Source organism: Gambusia affinis, linkage group LG06, assembly GCF_019740435.1.
Source record: "Gambusia affinis linkage group LG06, SWU_Gaff_1.0, whole genome shotgun sequence".
NCBI lineage: Eukaryota > Metazoa > Chordata > Actinopteri > Cyprinodontiformes > Poeciliidae > Gambusia > Gambusia affinis.
In genome coordinates, this window is record NC_057873.1 from 3,751,943 (window position 1) to 3,776,502 (window position 24,560).

A 24,560-nucleotide genomic window follows, 5' to 3' on the forward strand; every position below is an offset into this window, starting at 1 on the left:
GCCAGGAAGCTGTGTGGTCCAGAGGGCGGTCCCAGGTGTTCAGTCTTCACACCTGCTACCTATCTGTCATCAGCCAGTGTTTAAGAGGGGTCTGTCACCAGTCCTTCGATGCCTGAGTGTTGCCGTTCATGGTACTCTGTGCCCCCCAGTGTGTGCTCACTCTCCTGAGTTTTGTTCTAAATTTTTACTCAAGCCTTCCTTGTGCTCTCCTTCCAGATTTTCAGCGGCTGTTACCTGTGCGCCTTATGAGTTGTATGTAGTGATGGTGAGATGAAGCCTCATGAGGCATTGTACCACTTGAGCCAATAGACCTTACCAAGCTCCGCCCACAACCGACCCACGTGACCGCAAGTCTCACAAGCAAAGCCTCGTAGCGCATTGTTTCTATGTAAACATGACTCCATTAGTGCATCATTTCTACCTGATTTTCACAATATACCAGCTACTACAATGGACAGAGGAAATAACAAGTTCATGTCATCATCTGGGAGGAGGTTACTGGTTTCTCAGTCACAAGCTGGTTGCAAACCTGAGGCCAGCAGGTGTCAGTCGGTCAGTTATGGTAGATCTGAAATTTGGTTTGATGACCTCAATATGAGAAGCTACAGACTGATAAGAGGAACCAAAGAGCTCTGTTACGGTAAAGAAGCCATTTGTTTGTTAAAATTTTATGAAATCTATTTGTTCTTTTTGATGTTTGTTATGAATGACGTATAATCATAAACAAACAGGGTAATTAGTCCAACGTTTAGAAACTACAGCGGCTGTAATGAGCCACAGCAAATGTAAACAAAGGTAAAATAACCCGAACAGGTGATCAACTCAAAACCATTCGTACCTTTTTAGTCTGTCTCTCTTTGTAGTTTAAGCACACTTGTTACCGTATCAACCGCCTTCGCCCCGCAGGACGAGCAAAGATTACGTTAAAAACATAACATCCAGTCCGTTACGATATCAAGTTTCCAGGCTTGATATTTATTTATGGATTATTAATCAGCGCTTCCCTGAACACAGCGATGGTTGATTGACCAGCTGTACTTTGTGCTAGAGTGGCTAACACGAGTAACAATTTAGTCCAAAGCCTTTTCTGTTAAAATAAAATCTTTAGTGAATGTCAGATACAGTACACATTGCATATTGATCTGTTTAGCTAACGCTAGGCTGTGTAGCAGACAGGCTTCAAGGTGTAGAAGTTGTATCAGAACTGCTATTATGCTGTACTTAGCTAACGAAAAGCTCGTGTTTGTGAGACGGCCACCCACGTGACCACGTAGAATGAGCATCAGCCAATGAAAAGCGGCCCCTCTGGTAAGGTCCATTGGTTCGAGAAAGGGTTCATTTCTTGAGGCTTCATGTGCACACGAAACCACCTACTGGCCAGGTGTACAATCACAGCCCGCTGTATCTTAACACATGTGATGCATTGAATTTTTGTCTATTATGGGTCTTGGGAATGACTTCACAAAAGGTGTACATATGTGTACAATAAAATATTGTTTGAACAATAAAATATTGTTTGAATGTATTCTCTGTGTGTAATTATTCCCAAAATAGTAGTGTCATGTGATATGGCATGTTGTGTAATAATGTTTTTCTGTGACTCTAGAAAAATGGCATGAGCTTAATCAGGCAGAGGACAGTGAAAGTGCTTGTGGAACTAGGGAGGGGGTAGTAAATAGGCTAATGCTTGTGTAACTTGGATGATTTCATTCATTTTTATTAAGAAACAACAATTTCTCCACAGTTTTAGGTTTCAAACAATTTCTCTTTTTTGACACTACTTCTCCAGCCTTTGAAAGACACGCTCACATGGCACACATGATGCCGGGGTGCATAAATAAATAAGTGCAAGTTTGTACAGATTGGGGTACAGTGACCGATGATTATAGTATAGTATATAGTATAGTAATGAAATACCTTGGCTGGGTGAAGCTCAGTTTCTCCTCCTATTCTCATGCAAGGCACGGTAGTGTCTTAGCATGGATGAGGTGTTACTATTGTACCCCAACTCCTTGGTGCACAATAAACACCTCACCTTTACAGAAAATAAGAAACAGTGAAAAATACAGTTCCTCATAAGCAAACCTAATGCATCTGCAAATGTTCAGTTCACCTTACTGGCTCCATCCTACTCCTATCCTGTCTTTGTGCTCCTAAATCTCCTATCTATCTCTCTCTGTCCTAAACTCTCCAAACACCAAACTAACTGTCTCAAACTAAATAACCATTATCCAAACTCTGCTATCCAAACTATCAAAACTCTGTCCACTCTCTCAACTGACCGCAACTCGCCTACAACAACCTACATTTTGAATGGAGCCTGTGGGGTTTATAAAGCTGTCAAACCGCGCGACAAAATCTGAGCCATTTCCCGAAGCAGTCACGTGGTACAGCCGGGCAGCCTCGGACGTCATCGTTTTCGGCTCCTCCCCTAAATGAAGCAAGCCTCGATACGCGCTTTACGGAAACGCCCCCTCCATTACTCGACACACGCCTCGAAGCCTCGGCTCATCACGTAACATCACTAGTTGTATGGTTTCATCTCCAAGATCCTTCATAAAGAAACCCCTGGTTCAAAGATCCCCATGACTGGTGACTAATCTCTCCTGGCTTCAGTTACAACTCCTCCTGGACCCGGGACTCACCCTTGAAACCAGGTCCAGCACCAGCAGTTTACCTCCCCCTGGTGGATCAGTTCCATTTCTCTAGTAAGATATTCTAATCAATTATTCTTTCACCCTCATTACTTCTTACTCACCTCATCTACTCCATCCTCAGAATCCAGATCTCAAGCTGTCCCCTGCCCCGGGCAAGGAAGATACTCTCCACTCATTCTACAATAAACTTTATTTAACTGATTTTTTCGCTGTTTCCTGAAGTGCATTCTGTATGTGGGTCAAACGATTAGCTTCAAATATGACATCAGGTATATGTAAACTCATCTTCTGCTGCTTTCTCAAAATTAGGTCATGGTTCAGAGTGGACTTTTGTCCTTGCTTTTTAAGTTTTTTGATCAATTGATTTGTAGCAGGGGCTGCACAGTGGCGCAGTTGGTAGAGCTGTGGCCTTGCAGCAAGATGGTCCTGGGTTCGATTCCCGGCCCGGGGTCTTTCTGCATGGAGTTTGCATGTTCTCCCTGTGCATGGTGGGTTCTCTCCGGGTTCTCCGGCTTCCTCCCACAGTCCAAAAACATGACTGTCAGGTTAATTGGGCTCTCTAATTTCTCCCTAGGTGTGAGTGTGTGTGTGAATGGTTGTTTGTCCGTCTGTTTTCTGTGTTGCCCTGCGACAGACTGGCGACCTGTCCAGGGTGAACCCGCCTCTTGCCCGGAACGTTAGCTGGGGAGGAACCAGCAACCCTCCCGACACCATTAGGGACAAAGGGTGATTAGAAAATCAATGGATGGATAGACGGATGGTTTGTAGCAGAATGAAGGATGCCCCAGTACTGCGGACACCTGGCACCTAATTACCTCAGTGGGTGTGAGCATAAAGGCAGACTCTCTGCATTTGGTCACACTTCAGTGGGAATTTTACTTGGTTAACTTGCAGTGGTCAAACTCAAAATACTGAAATCAGTAAGTAATGTATCTCCTTCTGTTCAAGACCGCAATTTTAGTTGGTAAATTCAAATTGTTTAAGTTTAAAAGATGCCTGACGTCTCCTGTTACTGGGATGTGGCTGTAATTTACCTTCCCTATAAGGAAATAAATATGTGCCATCAGAATTTGAATTAAAAATGCCTCTGAAATTTGAATGTTGTATATTAGTGCTTACTTTTTCAGTATTAAAATAAATTCAGAAAGTATTTTTAACCTAAAAAAATTTCAGTCATTATTTGTGCATGAAAAAAAAATTCATTGTAATTTTTTGTATATCGTTGCAATTTTCATGTATTAAAAATTCACATTTCTATTTCAAAGTGATCAAATTTTCAATATACATATTTTTCACTGTTTAAATTTTCAGTGTTAAAAAATTCAGCATTTCAAAATTCAAATGCAATATTTTCAGTGTCCTCCAATTCAACTTGCTCAAATTCACCGTCTCAAATTCAGCGTCTAAAAATTCGCTGTAAAAATGGCCAAGGTTACTTCAGGTCACAGACATTAGCAATGGATGTCCGATTCCAACACCCACCTAATCACGTGACACAACCGTCATATTGAAGAAATACCAGCATCACCCAGGCTGGCGACCATGGAGGAGAACGCAAACCCAACGGTGACTTTAATGTTTTCATATTTCTATAGTATATTTTATTTTGTGCATGAAGTTTGTTACATTATCTTAAAGCCTGATTTAAAACATGGATTGGGCCGTTGTTAATCTTACACCATGGAGTGCTGGCATATTACTTCTCGCTACCTCCTAGCACCCCCAGCCTCTCCCCGCTGTCCCACACCCAACTTCCCCTGTTTTATTTCAAAAAGAAATACCACTTGGGTAAAGCCTGTAATCTTTAAAGAGAACTGATGGGTGGCGAAAAAAAAAGTAAAATGTGAAAAATATGTGTATTGAAAATTTTTATCACTTTGAAATAGGAATGTGAATTTTTTTAATAAATGAAAATTGCAACCATGTACAAAAATGACAATGAATATTTTTTTCATGCACAAATAATGACACCAAATTTTTTTTAGGTTAAAAATACTTTCTGAATTTATTTTAATACTGAAAAAGTAAGCACTAATATGCAACATTCAAATTCCAGATTCAAATGTTTTTTATTCAGATTCTGATGGCACATATTTACTTCTATATATGACTTCTGTTTTGCTCCAAAAACATGGTGACAAATTGAAGCCTGTCGCCTATTTCAGTTCTAAATTAGATCCAGTAGCAGTTAGACTACCCCACTGTCTTCGCACTGTGGCCGTGGCAGAAAAAGCTGTACTGGCATCTCGGGACATCATGGGTTATTCTGATCTGACTTTACTCTTTCCCCATGCTGTCACATTGATTTTCAATGAACAGAGAACAGCTCACCTGTCCTCTGCTCACTGGTTAAGGTACTATTCTGTACTTCTGGATATGCCAAACATAACTATTAAATGGTGCACCATTTAAATCCAGCAACGTTGCTTCCTACATCTGATGACGGTGAGGAGCATGACTGTGTGTCTGATCTGGAAATTGTGTGCTCGCCCCGACCTGATTTGTCCCAGGAACCCATTCTTAATCCTGATTGGACGCTCTTTGTGGATGGTAGTTCCTCCAGAGATCCAAACCCTGGTTCTATTCTGAGCGGCTATGCTGTTGTTACATCAACTGAGGTAGTTGAAGCTAAAGCTGTTCCATCCTGTTCAGCACAGGCCTGTGAACTCATTGCTCTAACAGGTGCATGCATTGTCTCCAAAAATAAGTCTTTTAATCTGTACACCGATTCCTGCTTCAGGTACGGTGTGACGTTCAAATTTGGGTACTTATGGAAACATAGGAATTTCCTGAAATCTGAGGGAAAACTTATCTTGCATCATAACCTTGTTTCTGACCTTTTAAAAGCCATCACTCTCCCTGCTCGCATAGCAGTGATGAAGTGTGCTGCTCACACTTGTGGTAAGGATGTGGTTTCAACAGGAAATGCTTTTGCTGAATCCACCGCGAAGGCTGCTGCATTGTCTCTGCAGTTGTCTCTCCCCAACCTTTCTGCAGACTCTGATGATAACACACTGTCATTACAGGACATGCAGAAGCTTATTACTCCACATGAAATGTCTAAATGGAAACCATGTGGGGCCACCTGCACACCACAAGACATGTGGATTGGTCCCAATGGTAATCCGTGTCTACCTGTTCATTTTTTCCATCCATTTTCTGTTATGACAGATTCTATAGATCATCTGTCAAAGGGAGGAATGCTGAGAGAAATGGACAGAAATTGGTACACCCATAATTTTTCAAAATATGCAGCTGAATACTGTAATAACTGTCTCATATGTGCACAAAATAATGTGGCAAAAGGCCAAAAATTAACAGGAAAAGGAGCAGACCAACAAACTGAAGCCCCATTTCAACATCTGATGATTGACTACATTGAATTAACACCGGCAGAAGGAAAGAAATGTTGTTAAGTCATGGTTGACATGTTCTCTAAATGGGTTGAAGCATTCCCTGCCAAACATGTTGATGCATCCACAGTGGCAAAGTGTCTCCTAAGGGAGGTGTTACCACAATGGGGTATTCCCAGGAAAAAATCTAGTGACAATGGTCCACATTTTACAGAAAAAAATCTTGGAACACAAGTATTACAACTGGACTTGACGAAACACTGCAGTAACCATCCGCAGAGTGGTGGCGCTGTTGAGCCTGAGAACGGATCGCTCAAGAACAAACTGATAAAAATATGTGAGGAAACAAAATTAAACTGGGTACAAGCATTACCATTAGCTTAGCTTTTTATGTGCATGCAACGCCGTCAGAAACATAATCTCAGTCCTTTTGAAATTGTTTTTGCAAGACCACCTAACTTGGGAATGGGACCACCAGTGACCCCTACTGCTGATACAGTGTCATGTGATGAAAACATGCTTAACTACTGCCTTTCTCTAACAGATCAGATGAGAAGGATCCGGTCGCAGGCCCAAGGAGGCCTACCTGCCCCGGCTACAAAAATGTTGCATGACATACAACCTGGAGATTTTGTGTTTGAAAAAAATTTCAGAAGGAAAAATTGGTGTTCCCCCCGGTGGACAGGACCGTTTCAGGTGTTGCTGGCCACCTACAACTCAGTGAAGGTTGCTGAATGGACCACGTGGATTCACGCCAGGCACTGCAAGAAGTTCCTGGGCACCCCACCCACACCTGACCAGACCAGGACAGAGGGATCCACCAGTGTTGACCTGAAATAATAAGCATCACCACCGATCGGCCCACACAGTAGATAAGGATCTAGCTGAGGCAGCATCACTGACTTGGACTTGACACCGGTGTCATCGTGAGGGCCCTGACACGCGACCCAGGGGCAGATGACAGCGACCCTGAGGAAGAAGATGTTGACAGACATTGGTTTCCTGAAAGAATTGACACTGTTGTCCAAAGACTCAGTGGGTTTAACCCCAGACCTGGACAACAACCTGTTCCTCCATCATGGCCTGACCGCCCACTCACTGAACTAGAAGATAACACACTGCTGTGTCTAATCTTCACATGTGCTATTATTCTTCTGACCCTGTCAGCTGCCCTCATTGGAATCAACCCAAGAAGAAGCAGAACTGTCAGCCTCATCCCAACTGTCGACCCAGGCTTCACTAAGATAGCATAACCTCTAACGACCGACCCACCTGTACCTGCTAAGAGTAAGAACACCACAGCCACATCCCCTCATGACACGTCTCAGGCAGAACTCAACATCTCAGTTAAACTTAGAAAACCAAGGTCAGTACAAAAGATTTCTCTGAAATCAATCCCTGAGGAGATGACACCTCTCTGTGGTGCCTTAACGACCGTACCTAAAATAACTCAAAATGGCTACGCCATAGGTCAGGGGTCACCAAACTCGGTCCTTGAGGGCCGATTGCATCAAGCATGTTTTAGTTCTCTCCCTGGTGGCACCAACAACCTTTTCAGCATGTTAATGTTCTTCTTAGGCCTTCTAACGAGCCATCATCTGATTCAGGTGTGTTAAACCAAGGAGAAAACTAAAACCTGCAGGAGGCCAGCCCTCGAGGACCGAGTTTGGAGACCCCTGCCATAGGTCTTAAACAACCTAACTACATGCTCCCTGGAATTAAAGATCCTAGCTTTTGTATTATGATATGTTCTGCTCTCAATGAATTGTATGGATCTTCCCACCCAGAACTAGCTATGAGTCTCCTCCCAGCACTAGGGTCCGTACTGAACAAAGTCAGATGGAACAAAATAATTCATGAAAATAGAGCTGATGACCACCCTGTTGGTCTCAATGTCATACAAATAAAACCCCCAGGGCCCCCAGACGAATTGATAACCCCGTTACATTAACGTAGCTGAAGAAGGGCCCAAACATAGATACATGGTTATTCTTTATTCTGAAAACACTCAGATTACGGTTAGACTTACCACCTGTGAAGTTCTAGACTGCGGAAATAACAAAAATTCTGAATTTCAGGACAAGCAGCCTATCTGTGTCTGTATAATACGTGTGCTACATGGAGATGGGTGTTTGCATACTCTGACAAGACATAGAGATGTATTGTCAGAGTATGCAGACACAACGTAAGCCAGACACGTCTGGCTTACTCACAGTAGTCAATGCCTTTAACGTCTTACTTCTCCTTTTCCGCTGCCTGCAGACTGACCATCTGGCTTACTTCCCCAATCTAGTTATGAAGAAAACATCTTAGTTTCTCTGTGGAACTCCACTGCCTTCCCGCTCAACTCAGCTTTGACATCTGCTCCAGTTACAACACAGTCTGAGAAAAACATTTCACTTCGCTTCAAAATGTATCATTACTTCAGTTACAATTCTGTAGATTATCATAAATCATTCAACATAAACAACTTTCTATTTTATTTCAAAATAATCATCTGAGGTTATTTCTATTAACCATTCATTCATTGTGTTGTTCATTTCTTAATCTGCTCTTTATTACATCAACTCTTTGTATAATCATCAGTAAATCAAAGTACAAAAATTCTTATTTTATAATCATTAATATAACACACAAAAAAATTTTCATAATCAATCAGTAATTAAAATACAAGAATATGTATGTTTTTAATCAACAGTAAATCAAAATGCAAGATTATTTATGCCTCTCAGGCTTTTATGATCCATTTTCTGCATATACCTGGAAAGATCTCATCACTCTGTACCAGATTTCACAACATTGGTCAAGAGTGTCCGCATGTTTTCTTTTTGTTTGTTGCTACGTGTTTGTTACTACATGTACTTGGTCTGCGAGTCACCAGAACCTCATTATTCACACACAGAGTTTGTATCTCTTTTACAAATCCATGATCTCGAAGCCATGGGTCCACTATGCATTGTCCATGCACTTCCTTACTAAGATGGATCGCATCTGGTTCAGACTTGTAGGAACTGGATGTATTGGATGGGTTATCATGGCAGTGATGACATACACCACCTACAGGCAGGACATTGTATTACAAGCCAGGATCAACTATATTACGTTTTTCACAACAATTCATAACCCAACTAAGACAAGGACACAAGCTGAGTTCAGGGCCTGAATGGAATTGGCTACCTAACCTTTGACCCCAAATTATTCTATCCTGCAAAAGTTGATGAAGATCAGATTTTGATGAAGTGGGTTTTCTATTGTATTTTGTTTGTTGAATGTTTTGTGTTCTCATCTTATATAAGTTTTACTTAAGTAGTTTTAGTCCAGATACAAATTTCTCAATGTTGAACTTTTTTCCTGCTGCAGGAGCACAGAGAGATTTTTCATAGATACATAGACAGATAGATTTCCAGGAGTCTGAAACATCTCTCTGCTCCTTCCTGTGGATGTGAAATGAAGATCATTTTCTCCTGGTTCCTTCAGACTGCAGTCTCCTCCTCTAAGCTGCCTTCAGCTCTGGATCCTTCATCATGATGGTTGTTTTCTGGTCCAGACATCTGGTTTCTCCTGGCCTGGAAACAGAGGATGGTTCAGCTTCAATGCAAGAACTTTCCCAACTGAACACATCATGCATGATACATGCAGTACCTTAAAGTAAAGGACCAGGACTGATCCCAGCAAACCCAGCAGGACGACAACCAGACTGATGATCAAAGCAGTGAGATAGGCTGAAACTGAATGAAACAGATTCAGGATCAGCTTTCATCAGATGAGTCCAGTTAGAAATTAATCATATAGACCCTTGTTTTCATGCTGCCTGTAGATCTGATCATGAACATTAATATCATCAATCCTCCTCTCTGACCTCATGAATGAGGCAGACAGCTGCTGGTTCACCTGAAGCAGAACTTTTCCTGATGGACTCCATGAGTTTAACTGAGACAGTGAGGTTGAAAGGCTGGCTCATAGAGGAGAAGTTATAGGAGAAAACGTAGACGTGGTAAACGCAGCGGTAGGTTCCTTGGTGGGCGTGGCCAGCAGCAGAGAACAGGAAGAGGGCGGAGTGATTAACAGCTGGCAGGGTGTGGTTCTGAGTGTAGTTAGAGGTGCTGAAGATGAGCTGGAAGGAGCCGCCTTCATACTGAGGTCTGATGGAGCACATGATGCTGAAACTTGAGCCAATGAGGAGCTCAGACCCCTGCTTTCTGCCTGTGGAAACCCCGTCAGTGGAGGAAGAGAGGAAGATGAGCGGCTCAACCAGCAGACCTGGAAACGCAGAGGAAACACAGAGACAACTGGATCTAATCTGAGGTGAAAAACAAGATGGCATGCATGAGAAAGAGACGGGAGCTCATCACAGACTGGTTGCCATGGTTACAAGCATGTCTATACATGATTACTGGCATCTTTATGATAGGTCTTTAGTCAGTCAGTAATATTTAAAACAGTTTAGTTTCTCTCTCCTCAAGGTTTCAGGTTCTTAGTTAAAGGTGACGGTTTCTCTGCAGACATCTGGAACCTGATGGAAGAAACATTTTAAAAGAAATAAATATGAGAGTTCAGAGTTACCTGAGCAGATGAACTCATGGCTCTGATAACTGTTTACATCATCAGGTAAACAGTTCTTTAATGCAGATCCTGACTGCAAACAGTTAGAAATGATCTTCCAAACTGGTCTCTTTGAAGCTTCCTTGGAATTTCTTGCTGAAACAGCAGAACCACAGTCCAGTTCAGCACAAACTGCAGCAACTGAGTTCATGTTCCAGTAACGAGACGAAACATCCACTGGTCTCCACTCTCCTTGATGTAATATCTCCAGTCTCCCAGCACATCGGCTGGCCTCTCCCACCAACCTGATGGGCGCTTGATGTGAACAGAGACAGAGAGTTCATTAATGAAGGAAGTGAAGCAGTGAACAGCAGCAGGTCTGCAGATCCTCCTCTACCTGAACAGGTGAGTCCAACAGCTTGACCAGGTGAGCAGCTGTTTCTACCTGAACTCTTCCTGCTGCTGCAGTTCAGCAGAGCAGACTCACTGCCTTCACACAGGAACTCTCTGCTCCCCACTGGAGCCTCTGCTTCTCCATAGAGCGCCCCCTGGAGGACTGAAGGAGACCCACAGCTAATCTCCCTGCAGACCACCTTTGCATCCTGCAGGTCAAAGTCTTTTTCACACACTGAGGACCACGACTGGTTGGTCTTCACCTCCAGTCTGCCTGAGCACCGGTTGGTCCCTTGAACCAGCCTGACTGAGTCTGTGGATGCAGAAAGAAAAAAGGTTAAAAATATTTCAGAACTTTATTTTCTAGATTCACATGGAAACATCTCTGAGTTTGATAAAAATAAAGGCCAAGAAAACCAAACTAGAAAAACTCAGAGCTTCAAAGGTGAAGTGAAACCGACTGTACCTGGATTTTTTTAAATATATAATTTATTTTTGAGGTTTTGAGAAGATTACAAAAGCACAATTTAAGTCTGTGATCAGATTCAAAATTTATTTAATTACATTTCTATTTACAAAAACAAAACAAAAAGATGAAACATGGGGGTTTTATTTTGGAGAGACATTACTTTTATGTGTATAACTCAGTAATTTATATAGTAAATAGACACTTCCTGAAGGATTTCTGTTGATGACACTAAATGAAAAAAGACTCAACTCTGCTGCTCTCCACTGACTCCTCCCTTCCTCATTTCCTTAATGCCCAGCGCACACTACAACATCTTAGTGCTGTCGGTCGATTGTCGACGCATTTTCAAAATCTGAGAGATCACACAGCCGACAGAAATCCTAGGTATAACGGGTCGATCGGGTTCGGTCGTGCCGTGTGATGTCCAACAGTGGGCACAACATAATGGCTAGAAGTCCAGTGAACTAATTTTAAAACCAGGCATTAATCATTGCTTTACTACAATCTACCTGCAATTCATGTGGCTCTAGTGTCAGCGAAACGTCCTGACTGAATGAAAATCATTAGAACCTATTTATGTCACGTACCGGGTTCATCAACGTGGCAATTTTACTCCAACTCCTCCCCTCGTCATTTCTATTTTCTTTGCACGAAATGTTTTATAAACATTAATGTTGTTTCCACATATCATCTCCAATGTCCGCTGGACTTGGTTTGCGCCGTGTCAGCTGTTTGGGATTCCTCTCCGTAATTTCCCCTCAGAAACAGGAGGAGAATCTGTGCTTTCTGATTGGCTACCTGTCACATTCAACAGGCGCCCAGCTGGAAGCCTGATTTAAATCAGAATACACCACACACTACAGGATGATCTGGCGGCGATCTTAGTACGATCAAAGTTCTAAGATTGTGTAAGGGGAAAATGTAGGTGTGAACTAACTAGTGTGAACTATTGCATCAGGTAGTCGATGTGCCCATCTTCTCTATTTAAATCTAATGATTACTGAAGGGCAATATGGTAAACAGACTTTATAATCTGCACTGTTTTGGTTGAATGCAGTATTTATTTACACTTTGACTTTATGTTATTTCGTTTTTATTCAAGTACATTTTTGTTAATGGAGACTGAGAATCAATTTTATTTTTATTTTTGGTTGTTTTGTTTATTTTGTTTATCAGTTCCAGTGTTGGCTTTTCTTTTTAAAATAAAGTGTATCTATCTTTGGCAGGAAATCACATGCATTATTATGTCATTTCCATTAAATTAGTGTAAAAAGGTTTTCAAACAATACTATCGTCTATCGCAACAGTTTTTTGAGATAATTAATCGTTCAGCAAAATTTGCAATTGTGACTGGCCTACATCTGATAGATTTCATTAACCCACTCTATCCATTCTTCTATAGTGGGAGGTTCAGGGAGGAGCCAGCATCTGGTGACAGTTTGTTTACAGGCTGTGATTAATATTTGAAACAGATAGTTTACCTTTTCAGGTAGGCATTCTGTGTCACCTCGAATAAAAATAGTACATTTAAAAGGTATTTTTATTTTCAAAATTTTTTTGCATTTCTATACAATAATGTCTTATAATTGTACGCTCCCAAAATATATGCCAGTGGTTGGGTTCTATGTTTCCACATTGCCTCCAGCACTCAGGCTCCTCCCTGGTATGAGAGATTTTCTGTTTCGGTGTTATAAAAAAGTTTATATAAGCATTTCCAGTTAAATTCTCTCCATGAGTATGAATTGGTACATCTCCAAACTGCTATGCAGTAACAAAGGCATTTTATAATTGAATGTGTTTTTTTACTCATAAGTCCTTACATAACCGTGATATAATACCTTTTTTGGATTTGGCCTAATATGCTGCTAATATTTCTTTAAGCTCTGGTTCCTGTTCATCTATATGTCTGATAATTTCCTGATTATGATAATGGCGTACTTGTAGGTATTTATAAAAATTCTGTCTTCCCAAGTTATAAATCGTTTTAAGTGTTTGAAAGTCTTTTATTTGTCCTTTATCCATTAATGAGAAATATGCTGCTATGCCTTTAGATGTCCAGCTACAGAATCCTGTATCTGTTTGATCTGGTTTAAAATTGGGATCATAAGCACACCATCTTATAATTGTTAGTGTGTCATGTAGTTTATATTCCTGTTCAACATCTGTCCAGATCTTTAATTGGGATCTCATCCAAGGATTTTCATTATTGAGTTTAATCTCATCTAAATCTTTATTCCCATAAATTGCCTGTAAGGGGATGTTTGGAGATAGAGCCAATTCCATATCCTTCCATTGGGCGTTGTAGTTTTTATTAAAAAGGTTTATCAGTGGCCTGATTTGTGCAGAATAGAAGTAGTCCTTTAAATGTGGTACATTCATGCGCCCTTTATCTTTTGAAAGTTGTAGTGTTTTAAATCTAATTATCTGCTTTTTCCCAGAGTCATATAAATCTGGAAAGCATTGTGTCCCACTCTATAAAATGCTTTTTGTAATTTCTCCCTGTAGGACTTGAAACAAGAAAATGAATCTTGGTAGTAGGTTCATTTTGACAGATTCAATTCTTTGGGTTAAACCCATGAAGGGTGTGACAGTGCATCGTTGTATATCCAGTCTAATTTTGGTCAGAAGATCTTCATAATTACACTTAACTATAGTGGTTGTATCTTTGGGGATCAGAACCCCAAGGTATTTCAATACAGTTTGGTCCCATTTAAGTTTTAGTTCAGTGCACAAAGAATTTGGTGGATTTAAGTAAATGTGAATATCTGCATTTTTTCACATTCAATTTATATCCTGCAAATTCACAAAAGCTGCTCAAGCTGTCAAATAATGTAGGCAGCGATGTGTTTGGTTCGCTTATGTATAGCAACAAATCATCCGCATATGGTGCCACCTTGTGTGCTTCACCAGGAATGTTTATACTCTTGATATTGTCAGTTTGCCTTATTAGTTGGGCAAATGATTCAATGTAAAGGGCAAATAGTATCACTGATCACTGCAGCAGGTGTTTGGTATTTTGAACGTGGTTCAGGATATGCAATGTGTGACCGATATAATCATGGGTTTGTCTCTGTGGGATAAAACCAGTCTGATCGGTATGAATAAGTTCTGGGAGTATCTCCTGTTTTCTGCTTGAGAGAATTGATGTGAATAATTTATAATCAATATTAAGAACAGAGATAGGTCTGTAGGAACTGCAGCTCAGATGGTCCTTTCCTTCTTTTGTAATAACAGATACTGTAGCTTGTTTCCATCTTGGTGGCATTTTACCCTCTTTCAGAGCCATTTTAAAACTTAGAAGGAGGAATGGTGACAACTCCGACTTAAATTGCTTTTGGAAGGAAATATCTGCAATGGAGATTTTGTGATTGTCATCTCCTTAAACTTCGCTTTTAACATACAACACCTGGCTTATTCAATATTGTTTTATTTCAAGATTAATATTTTTTTAACTCTTTTACAAAATGGGAAAACTTGGACAGATAAACACTCTCAAATTCCAGGCTATTTATTATATCACTGCTGCAAGTTAAAACTTTTGATCTTATTGATGATTAAGAAGACAATTAGTAAATATTGAATTTCTCTTTTGTTAAAATCAACATTGAAAGTTTATCTTAATTCTTGATAAGATGTTCTGATTTCAATTTTTAAACTCTAAGCTAATGTGTTTAAGCTATGTTTTAATTCTAGATGCTTTTAATGCTCTACAAGGAATGAAGAAAACTACAGATTTATTTCTGGCTTTACCATACTCTGGAAGGATAATTTGTAAGATCAAGATTGATCGCAAATATTTACTGAAACCATCACCCAGGAGAAATGTTTTTATTGCAAGATTTAGAAATATTAATATTTGTCAGTCATTCATGATGTACAATTTGTCCATCTTTGACTAAATAATCTGTTATTATAATGTGAGAAGAATAAGTATAATCAAGTTCTATTAGCCAAGCTGCAGGTTACAACAATATTGTTTAGATTTTTCTCTATGCAGATGAAATTTATATTCCATCTCCAGCTGATGTCTAATATACTTGGTTTATTGTTCCATTAACATTTCTGTACTTTGCACTATGGTTGGTTGTGTTTTTCCCTAATCATATATCTGTTACATGTTATATAGCTATTCCATCATTAAGTACTTAACTTCTTTTAGCTTGAATATTCTCTGGTTTGTACATCCCTTGTGGTTTTAGAAGAATGAAATGAATTGTTCATGTTATTTGTACTGTTCTCTGTATTTTGAGATTCTGTTTTTTCCCTATCATTTAATTTCAATGTGCTGCTATCAGTTCCCAGATATCTCAAAAGATGTTTGTTTTTTCATTTGGGACTATGATGCTTTTGACATTTTTGGTCACTTGGTTTTAAATGAAAAAATGGTTTTTTTCTTTTTTCTCTTTCTTTCTTCCTTTCCTTTATTCAGTTAAAGGTGAGTGACGGTTTCTCTGCAGACATCTGGAAAAAACATTTTAAGAGAAATAAATATGAGAGTTCAGAGTTACCTGAGCAGATGAACTCAAGGCTCTTATCACGGTAATCATCATAAGGTAAACAGTTCTTTAATGCAGATCCGGACTGCAAACAGTCAGACCTGATCCTCCAAACTGGTCTCTTTGAAGCTTCCTTGGAATTTCTTGCTGAAACAGCAGAACCACAGTCCAGTTCAGCACAAACTGCAGCAGCTGAGTTCATGTTCCAGTTACTATACCAATCATCCACTGGTCTCCACTCTTCTTGATGTAACATCTCCAGTCTCCCAGCACATCGGCTGGCCTCTCCCACCAACCTGATGTTGTTTTGATCTGAGCAGAGACAGAGAGTTCATTAATGAAGGAAGTGAAGCAGTGAACAGCAGCAGGTCTGCAGATCCTCCTCTACCTGAACAGGTGAGTCCAACAGCTTGACCAGGTGAGCAGCTGTTTCTACCTGAACTCTTCCTGCTGCTGCAGTTCAGCAGAGCAGACTCACTGCCTTCACACAGGAACTCTCTGCTCCCCACTGGAGCCTCTGCTTCTCCATAGAGCGCCCCCTGGAGGACTGAAGGAGGCCCACAGCCAATCTCCCGGCAGACCATCTCTGCATCCTGCAGGTCAAAGTCTTTTTCACACACTGAGGACCACGACTGGTTGGTTTTCACCTCCAGTCTGCCTGAGCACCGGTTGGTCCCTTGAACCAGCCTGACTGAGTCTGTGGATGCAGAAAGAAAAAAGGTTTAAAATATTTCAGAACTTTATTTTTCTAGATTCTCATAGAAACATCTCTGAGTTTGATAAAGATAAAGGCCAAGAAAAAACCCAACTGGGGGATTGCTGTGCTGGCATAGGGGATAGCGCGACCCACATTTGGAGGCCTTTAGTCCTCAACGCGGCCATCGTGAGTGTCATGATTAATGTTCTGTCTGTCCATGCTGAGCCTAATCATTCATTCTGTTCACCTGCCAGGACTGATTATGTGTTCCACCTGGTGTCTACTTAAACACCACTCAGTCTCTGCTTCTTGTCAGATTAGCGACAGAGAGCCAGTAGAAATCCAGCAGGAAGCCTTCTGTGTTTCTGACTTTCTGTCCACGGATTGACGCCTTCCAAGCTGACCTCTTCTATTCTGGATTTCTGGACCCTGACCCAAGCTTTGCCTCACAACAGGTATCGCCTGCCCTCAAGCTAAGTTTGCTATCTCTGCCTACCCGTATGACCTTTGCTGATCTTCGTCCCTGTGCACTGATCTCCTTGTGGAGAGAATCATTGGATCCTCAGCAACCTATTCTACCTGTTTTCTGCTCCACCTGCTCACTACATGACAGGTCAGTTGTTGAACATTTGTAAGTTACCTCCTTTATCAGTTCATCACCAGTATTCCCTCTTCTGGTGCTGTGTTTTGATGACCATTCCTGAGCAGCACCAGTCCCTGAATATTTTAAACTTGTTTTTTTCCTAACTCCTGTGTGGTCCCCACGAGTGTCCTTACAGTGAGTTAGATTCAGAGAACATTTACATGTTTCCTGTCAGCCTACTCTCATACAAGGGACACTAGAGCTCATAAAAAGACCCCGTGGAGGGGAGAAAAAAACCCCAAAAACTCAGCGCATCAAAGGAGAAGTGAAACCGACTGTACCTGGAAGTTTACCATTATATTTTATTTCTGCTAAATTTATCATAATTTTGGGACATAAACATGTTAAATCCACTAAATGTAAAGAAAACTTTATAATCTGAAATTTGTTGTATTTCAGTTGAATTAAAAATAAATTTTGCAAAATGGCTCAACAGCGCCCCCTAGTTCATCCAGGTCTACAACCATAACTAACAAAAGGTTTTCCTGCTATTTTCACTAAAAACAGGAAATCCACCATTTTGGATCAAAAATCATTGTCTGTTAATATTCAGGTTTTGAAAATGTCTGATTTCCTTGAACTCCTTGGATTTTGATGCATCGACTTCAAAGCAGCAGAGATTAAAAGTTATTAAAATGGTGAGTTTTTGTTCATCTATGTGGGCTAAACTGAAAACTTTATCTGAATATTTAAATTATTTTAGTTTCCCTCTCCTCAAGATTTCAGGTTCTTAGTTAAAGGTGACAGTTTCTCTGCAGACATCTGGAACCTGAAGGAAGAAGCATTTTAAAAGAAACTAGAAAATTTCGGAAGAAATTTAAAGGGGCTGCAGCGCGTTGTCCATCTGGACCCAGTTCACCCAAAGTGCTGCATCTCCCCCTCAGATAAGCACTATATGTACACAACAATGGAGCAGCTGTCGTAAGAAGCAACAACTCTGGTCTCACGCGTGCAAACCCCCCCCCCACCCCCCAGTCAGTTTGTTACTCACCAACTCCCTGAGAGTGTGAAAACATTGCAGGCCTGTGTAAAGAAAAATTATTTTTAGTGCTTAATACAGCTAATCTTACCCCAGGTGTAAAGGTTATAATGAACAGTCTGATTTTGAACAAATTTCTTAATTTTGGGTAAGGATTTGAAACTAAAACTACTTAGGTAAGTATTTAGAAGTAGGTCAAATCTGTGATCTCTCTGTGAGGTTCCTCCTGCTGTGTTATCAGAGGTCAGGAGGCCATAAAATTAGCTTGCCTGTGAAACAGAACCCGGTTTGCACAGAACATCAAAGGTATTTTGAACCACATCTGGCATGGTTTAAACTAAATACAACATAGAATGTTGAGATCATTAACATTTTCTAAGTATTAATAGCAGTTTTAATCAAAGTGCATTATCTAAGTTTAGAATGGTGAATGCTGAATGTATTTGAAAATTGTACTGTCTGTGATAATATCTGAATCAAATGGAAATTGTTTCAATGAAAATGTGTTGTTTAGTATTAGAAAACTGTTCAGGATTTATGTGATAAGGCAAAGATTCAAATCTAGATTGCTAGAAAAACTAGGTTTGTGAAGATAATTTTCCTTAAATTAAATTACTGAGGTTAACTGTGAAGGAGACACTTTAAAATTCAAGGTATAATGAACGTATGTTAAGGGTCTATTTGATTTCCCTAATCATAAAACCAGGATACATTTGTTCTTTTGTCCTACCGGAGACAAAACTTTTTTGATCTGAAATTAAAGTTCAAGTTTTATTGATGCTCAAGGTAGGCCTGATTGGTCATACAGAGCTACGCCTTAATGAATACATTAACAAGGAGAGAAACGTTCACTATAAGAGATCGAACATGATAATAAAATTCAGATTGCTGTCATATTCTGGTTTTGGCATCAGCCTTTAAAGACATGTCTTTGCCTTTTCTTTCTGTCTTTGACTTTTATTCTTGTCTGTCTCAGGTAATGAGTCTGTATCTTGGCTGCTTTGCAGATTTTGTGTTACTTCATTGAATTTTCATTGATTAAACGCTGTAACTCTGTAGATAAATGTTCCTGATTGCCATTATGCTGCTCGCTGGAAGAACCCAAATAGGAAGGAGACGCTTTTTCAAATTGCTAACTTAGTAATTTTCCTTCAACACCTGTTAGAAAAACAATGAGTTTAAACAGAAAACATTGAGAGCTTTGGTGTCATCTAACTTCTACACACCTGAACACGTTGTGCTGAAACCGCTGAGCAGTTCCAATGCCCGCCCCCCAAACCTCTCTCAACCAATCATAAGTTATCCTCCAGAGGCACTGTCTGTCAGTCTCAGACACCTGGGGGCCGTTGCTATGGTAATTAATGGTCAGTGCTCAAGTGATGACTCATCAAGTGTGTTATGCTGCTGAAAATGCATGACTGTACTCTGAAGCACATTGACAGAAACCAGACATGAGAAAAAAAATCGAACAGATTTTTGAGCAACATATTTATCAATGTCATGAAAAGTTTATAATGATATTTAATTTGAGAGCGATTCCTAATACACACTAATAGAGATGGTTTTGTGGTGGATGTTTTTTGCTTATTATTTCATCATATTAACTCAGAATCCCACCAGAAGTAATTGCTCCAATGCCGGGATCAAGCCGCACGTTTTGATACCACTTTTATAGGGGTTCATTCTACCATTTGAGCTCTATTCACGGTCACGGAAGAAGAACTAAAGAATAACTAGAAAATTCCTGAAGAAATTTAACTGGGGCCTGCCAAAGTGTGCCCGTCGGTTTGGACCTAGCGTTCTGATGCTACAAATTTGCATCAATGCTAAAGAAAGCTGCAATGTAAACAATAGAATCACAAGAATGTTAAGTAAACTGGACATGCACCATTCAGTATGATAAAGTAAGTGTATAAGCTAAATGCAAAAATGCTAATGTTAGCGTGAATGCTCTCAGTAGCATGTGGGATATTATTAGAATGTTCTCTGTAATTTACATTCAGTAATAATTGCAGTAAAATGCTAATGTTTGAAAATAATTGTCTTGCTCAAGACAGTGCTGACCTGAAACAAATTATGCAAGCTGATCTTATTGCATATGTCCACTAGTGCAGTAAATGTGCTGTAATGTGTTAAAGATGCACTGTCTTGCGCAAGACAGTGAATAACTTGTAATAGCTTATTAATGCCAAAAGGTTATTGCAAACTGCTTGCAAGGCAGTTCCCTAACCTGAGAGAAGAATATAAAGCATTCATATTTATCGCACCGATGATTAACAGGGCAATATGAAGGCTTTTATTTTGAAAAATAAACATAAGCTTCATATTAAATGCCCACACTAATCCAATGCCTAAAAGTGTTTGAGTTAAATCTCTTATTTACAGGCCTAAACAGCCAGTAGTTTTAAAGGCCAGCTCATTCCAGAGAGTTCTCCCATAAATCAGCTGCTCTGACCTCATGTGTTCCGTTGCTATAGTAATGGATCAGCTGCTAACTGTCATGTCTGTGTGAGACAGAAATGGGGGAAAAAAATTCTATCTTTGTGAGACACAGCTTAATATGGAAAAGCATCAAAAAACCTTTGCTGCTCAGGAACCGTAATACATATATGAAAACCGTTGAAGCTTATGAGAGGGCTATTTGTCTTCTCCGATAGTATCAGTAATTCATATTTTTACCTCATTCACAGTAATTGCAGTGATGAGACAAAATTGTGCAGAAACTTTTCAGAAATACATGGAAGTGAACCTAGAGGCCAGTTACCCTGTCCCATGATTTCACTCTGAAGCACCTTGACAGAAAACATGCGCTAGACAAATATCGAACACATTTTGGAGCAGGCATATGCAATGTCATGACCGAAGTTTGATACCAATCAAGATATTTGTGACCGATTTCAAAACCAGGTCAAAAATCTGCTTAAATTCAAATTTACTGGAGCGCCAGTTGGTTTCAGTTATGCTCATGTTGCAGTTGGAAATATTGTCGTTTTTGCTTTAAAATCGCCATAAGTCCGATTTTATAAAAATAATAGTCAATGGGATGAGCCGCGTTTGATACCATTGGTGGGCTAGCACGAGCCGCATAGTAACAAGAATAAAATATATATATATATAAATAAATAAAGATTCTATGTAGATTAATAAGCTCAATGCATAATGAACTGACTTGCTCAGTCACTGCTCTCATGCATTCACAGGAACTAGAAAATTCCTGAAGAAATTTAACTGGGGCCTGCCAAAGTGTGCCCGTCGGTTTGGACCCAGCATTCAGATGCTAAAAAATTTGCATCAATGCTAAGCTAAGTTCAAAATTTCCAAAGAACCATGTGGAGAATCACAAGAATATTGACTAACATGGACTTGCACCATTCAGCATGATAAACTAAATAAATCAGCTAAAATTAGCCAAAATGCTAATGTTAGCATGAAAGTTGTCAGTAGCATGTGGGGCATCGCTAGCATGTTGTCTATACCTGACTTACACCATTCAGTATACTAAACATGGCTAATAAGTAAGAAAAATAGCTAATAGCTTATTTAAGATAAAATGCTAATGCACTGCCTTGCTGTGCAAGGCAGTTCCCTAACCTGAGTGAGGAAGATAAGGCAGGCTCATATTATTGCACCGCCTGTGGCGGTGCACTGACCTGGAGGGTATATTTAGGCTTTTATTTTGAAAAGAAATGTAAGCTTAATAATAAATGCCCACACTAATCCAATGTGTAAGAGTGCTTTGGATAAACCAGTCACATAAAGCCTAAAAGAGCAATTACATAATGTAAAATTGTCTAGGCTTTTATTTTGAAATTCTTCTTAATCTTCATCTCAAAGGGCCACAGTCATCTAGTGTATAACAGTCATTGGATTAAATCAGTCATATGCTCATGAAAGCAATTACTTGATGTAAAAATATTCAAGGTAATAGAAAAATAGGTAATAGGTTATTTAAGCTAAAAGGCTAATGCTAACAAACTGCCTTGCTGCGCAAGGCAGTTCCCTAACCTGAGAGAAGAATATAAAGCATTCTAATATTATTGCATCGCCTTACAGCGATGCAATAATGCGTATCAATGTCATGACCGAGTTTGATATCGATAGGGCGATATTTGTGGGCGTGACGGCGATTTCATAATTGTTTTGGGGTCAAAAATCTGCTTAAATTCTCACTCTAAAAAAGCGGCAGTTGGTGTCAGTTATGCTCTGCGTTTCGGCAGTTGGAAATTTTGCTCGTTTTTCGCTTTTTACTTCGCCATCGTAAGTCCGATAGCACACCTCACGGGCACGAGCCGCACGATTTGATACCACTTTTGTGGGTGGGCTCGCAGCGGTACGAGCCGCATTAATGTCCGCGGATGAAGAAGTTAAGAATAATAAAGAGGCGTTCTATTGGGTGTAGAACAATAGGTGCCTGCCATGCAATGCATGGAGGCAGTGACTGACTTGCTTCGCATGTCAGTCACTGCTCTCCTTATCCATTGCTATGGGGCAGGCCCCAATAAATAAATAAAAAATAAATAAAGAGGCATTCTATTGGGTGTAGATTAATAGGTGCCTGCCATGCAATGCATGGAGGAAGTGACTGACTTGCTTCGCATGTCAGTCACTGCTCTCCTTATGCATTGCTATGAGCAGGCCCCAATAAAGAGACACCTATTGGGTGTAGAGTAATAGGTTCCTGCCATTGCTTTGCATGGCAGGCCCCAATAAATATGAGAGTTCAGAGTTACCAGAGCAGATGAACTCAAGGCTCCGATCATTGTATTCATATCCCGGGAAACAGTTCTTTAATGCAGATCCTGACTTAAAACATTCAGACCAGATCCTCCAAACTAGTCTCTCTGAAGCTTCCTTTGACTTTCTTGCTGAAACAGCAGAACCACAGTCCAGTTCAGCACAAACTGTAGCAACTGAGTTCATGTTCCAGTTATGAAGCCCAACATCCACTGGTCTCCACCGTTGTTGATGTTTCATTTCCAGTCTCCCAGCACATCGGCTGGCCTCTCCCACCAACCTGAAGTTGTCTTGTTCTGAACAGAGACAGAGAGTTCATTAATGAAGGAAGTGAAGCAGTGAACAGCAGCAGGTCTGCAGATCCTCCTCTACCTGAACAGGTGAGTCCAACAGCTTGACCAGGTGAGCAGCTGTTTCTACCTGAACTCTTCCTGCTGCAGCACTTCAGCAGAGCAGACTCACTGCCTTCACACAGGAACTCTCTGCTCCCCACTGGAGCCTCTGCTTCTCCATAGAGCGCCCCCTGGAGGACAGAAGGAGACCCACAGCTAATCTCCCTGCAGACCACCTTTGCATCCTGCAGGTCAAAGTCTTTTTCACACACTGAGGACCACGACTGGTCGGTCTTCACCTCCAGTCTGCCTGAGCACCGGTTGGTCCCTTGAACCAGCCTGACTGAGTCTGTGGATGCAGAAAGAAAAAGGTTTAAAATATTTCAGAACTTTATTTTTCTAGATACACATGGAAACATCTCTGAGTTTGATAAAAATAAAAGTCAAGAAAACCAAAGTAGAAAATCTCAGAGCATCAAAGGTGAAGTGAAACCGACTGAACCTGGAATTTATTATTAATTTTTATTTCTGTTGAAATTATCATATTTTTGGGACATAAACATGTTAATAAACCCATTAAAAGTAAAGTAAACTTTAAAATCAGAAATTGTTTGTATTTCAGTAGAATTAAAAATGAATTTGGCAAAATGGCTGAACAGCGCCCCCTAGTTCATCCAGGAAAACCACCACAACAAACAAAAGGTTTTCCTGCTATTTTCCCTAAAAACAGGAAATCCAACATTTTGGATCAAAAGTCATTTTCTGTTAATTTTCAGGTTTTGAAAATGTCTGATTTTCTTGAACTCCTCCTGGGATTTTGATGCATCGACTTCAAAGCAGCAGAGATTAAAAGTTATTAAAATGATGAGTTTTTGTTCATCTATGTGGGCTAAACTGAGAACTTTATCTGGATACTTAAATTACTTTAGTTTCCCTCTCCTAAAGGTTTCATGTTCTTAGTTAAAGGTGACGGTTTCTCTGCAGACATCTGGAACCTGATGGAAGAAACATTTTAAAAGAAATAAATATGAGAGTTCAGAGTTACCTGAGCAGATGAACCTAAGGCTCTGATCATTGTATTCATCATAAGGTAAACAGTTTTTTAATGCAGATCTTGACTTCAAACAGCCAGACATGATCCTCCAAACTGGTCTCATTGGAGTTTCCTTTGAATCTCTTGCTGAAACAGCAGAACCACAGTCCAGTTCAGCACAAACCGTAGCAGCTGAGTTCATGTCCCAGTAAAGATACCAAGCATCCACTGG

The 24,560-nt window shown here is 40.2% G+C and overlaps 1 protein-coding gene across 1 annotated transcript in view; it reads right to left on the minus strand.

Moving 5' to 3' along the window:
* The window catches only part of LOC122832867 (scavenger receptor cysteine-rich type 1 protein M130-like), a 43,211-nt gene extending 18,675 nt beyond the window's left edge, over positions 1 to 24,536 (minus strand). Inside the window, exons 1-9 of the mRNA XM_044120055.1 lie at positions 24,341 to 24,536; positions 23,336 to 23,644; positions 22,960 to 23,259; positions 16,299 to 16,607; positions 15,923 to 16,222; positions 10,950 to 11,258; positions 10,574 to 10,867; positions 9,902 to 10,270; positions 9,653 to 9,738 (exon numbers count right to left, since the gene is read on the minus strand). Of these exons, the coding sequence (XP_043975990.1) occupies positions 9,653 to 9,738; positions 9,902 to 10,270; positions 10,574 to 10,867; positions 10,950 to 11,258; positions 15,923 to 16,222; positions 16,299 to 16,607; positions 22,960 to 23,259; positions 23,336 to 23,644; positions 24,341 to 24,530 (2,466 nt within the window). The 5' untranslated portion in view covers positions 24,531 to 24,536. The remainder of the gene's footprint in view (positions 1 to 9,652; positions 9,739 to 9,901; positions 10,271 to 10,573; positions 10,868 to 10,949; positions 11,259 to 15,922; positions 16,223 to 16,298; positions 16,608 to 22,959; positions 23,260 to 23,335; positions 23,645 to 24,340) is intronic.
* Between the last annotated feature and the right edge of the window lie 24 nt (positions 24,537 to 24,560).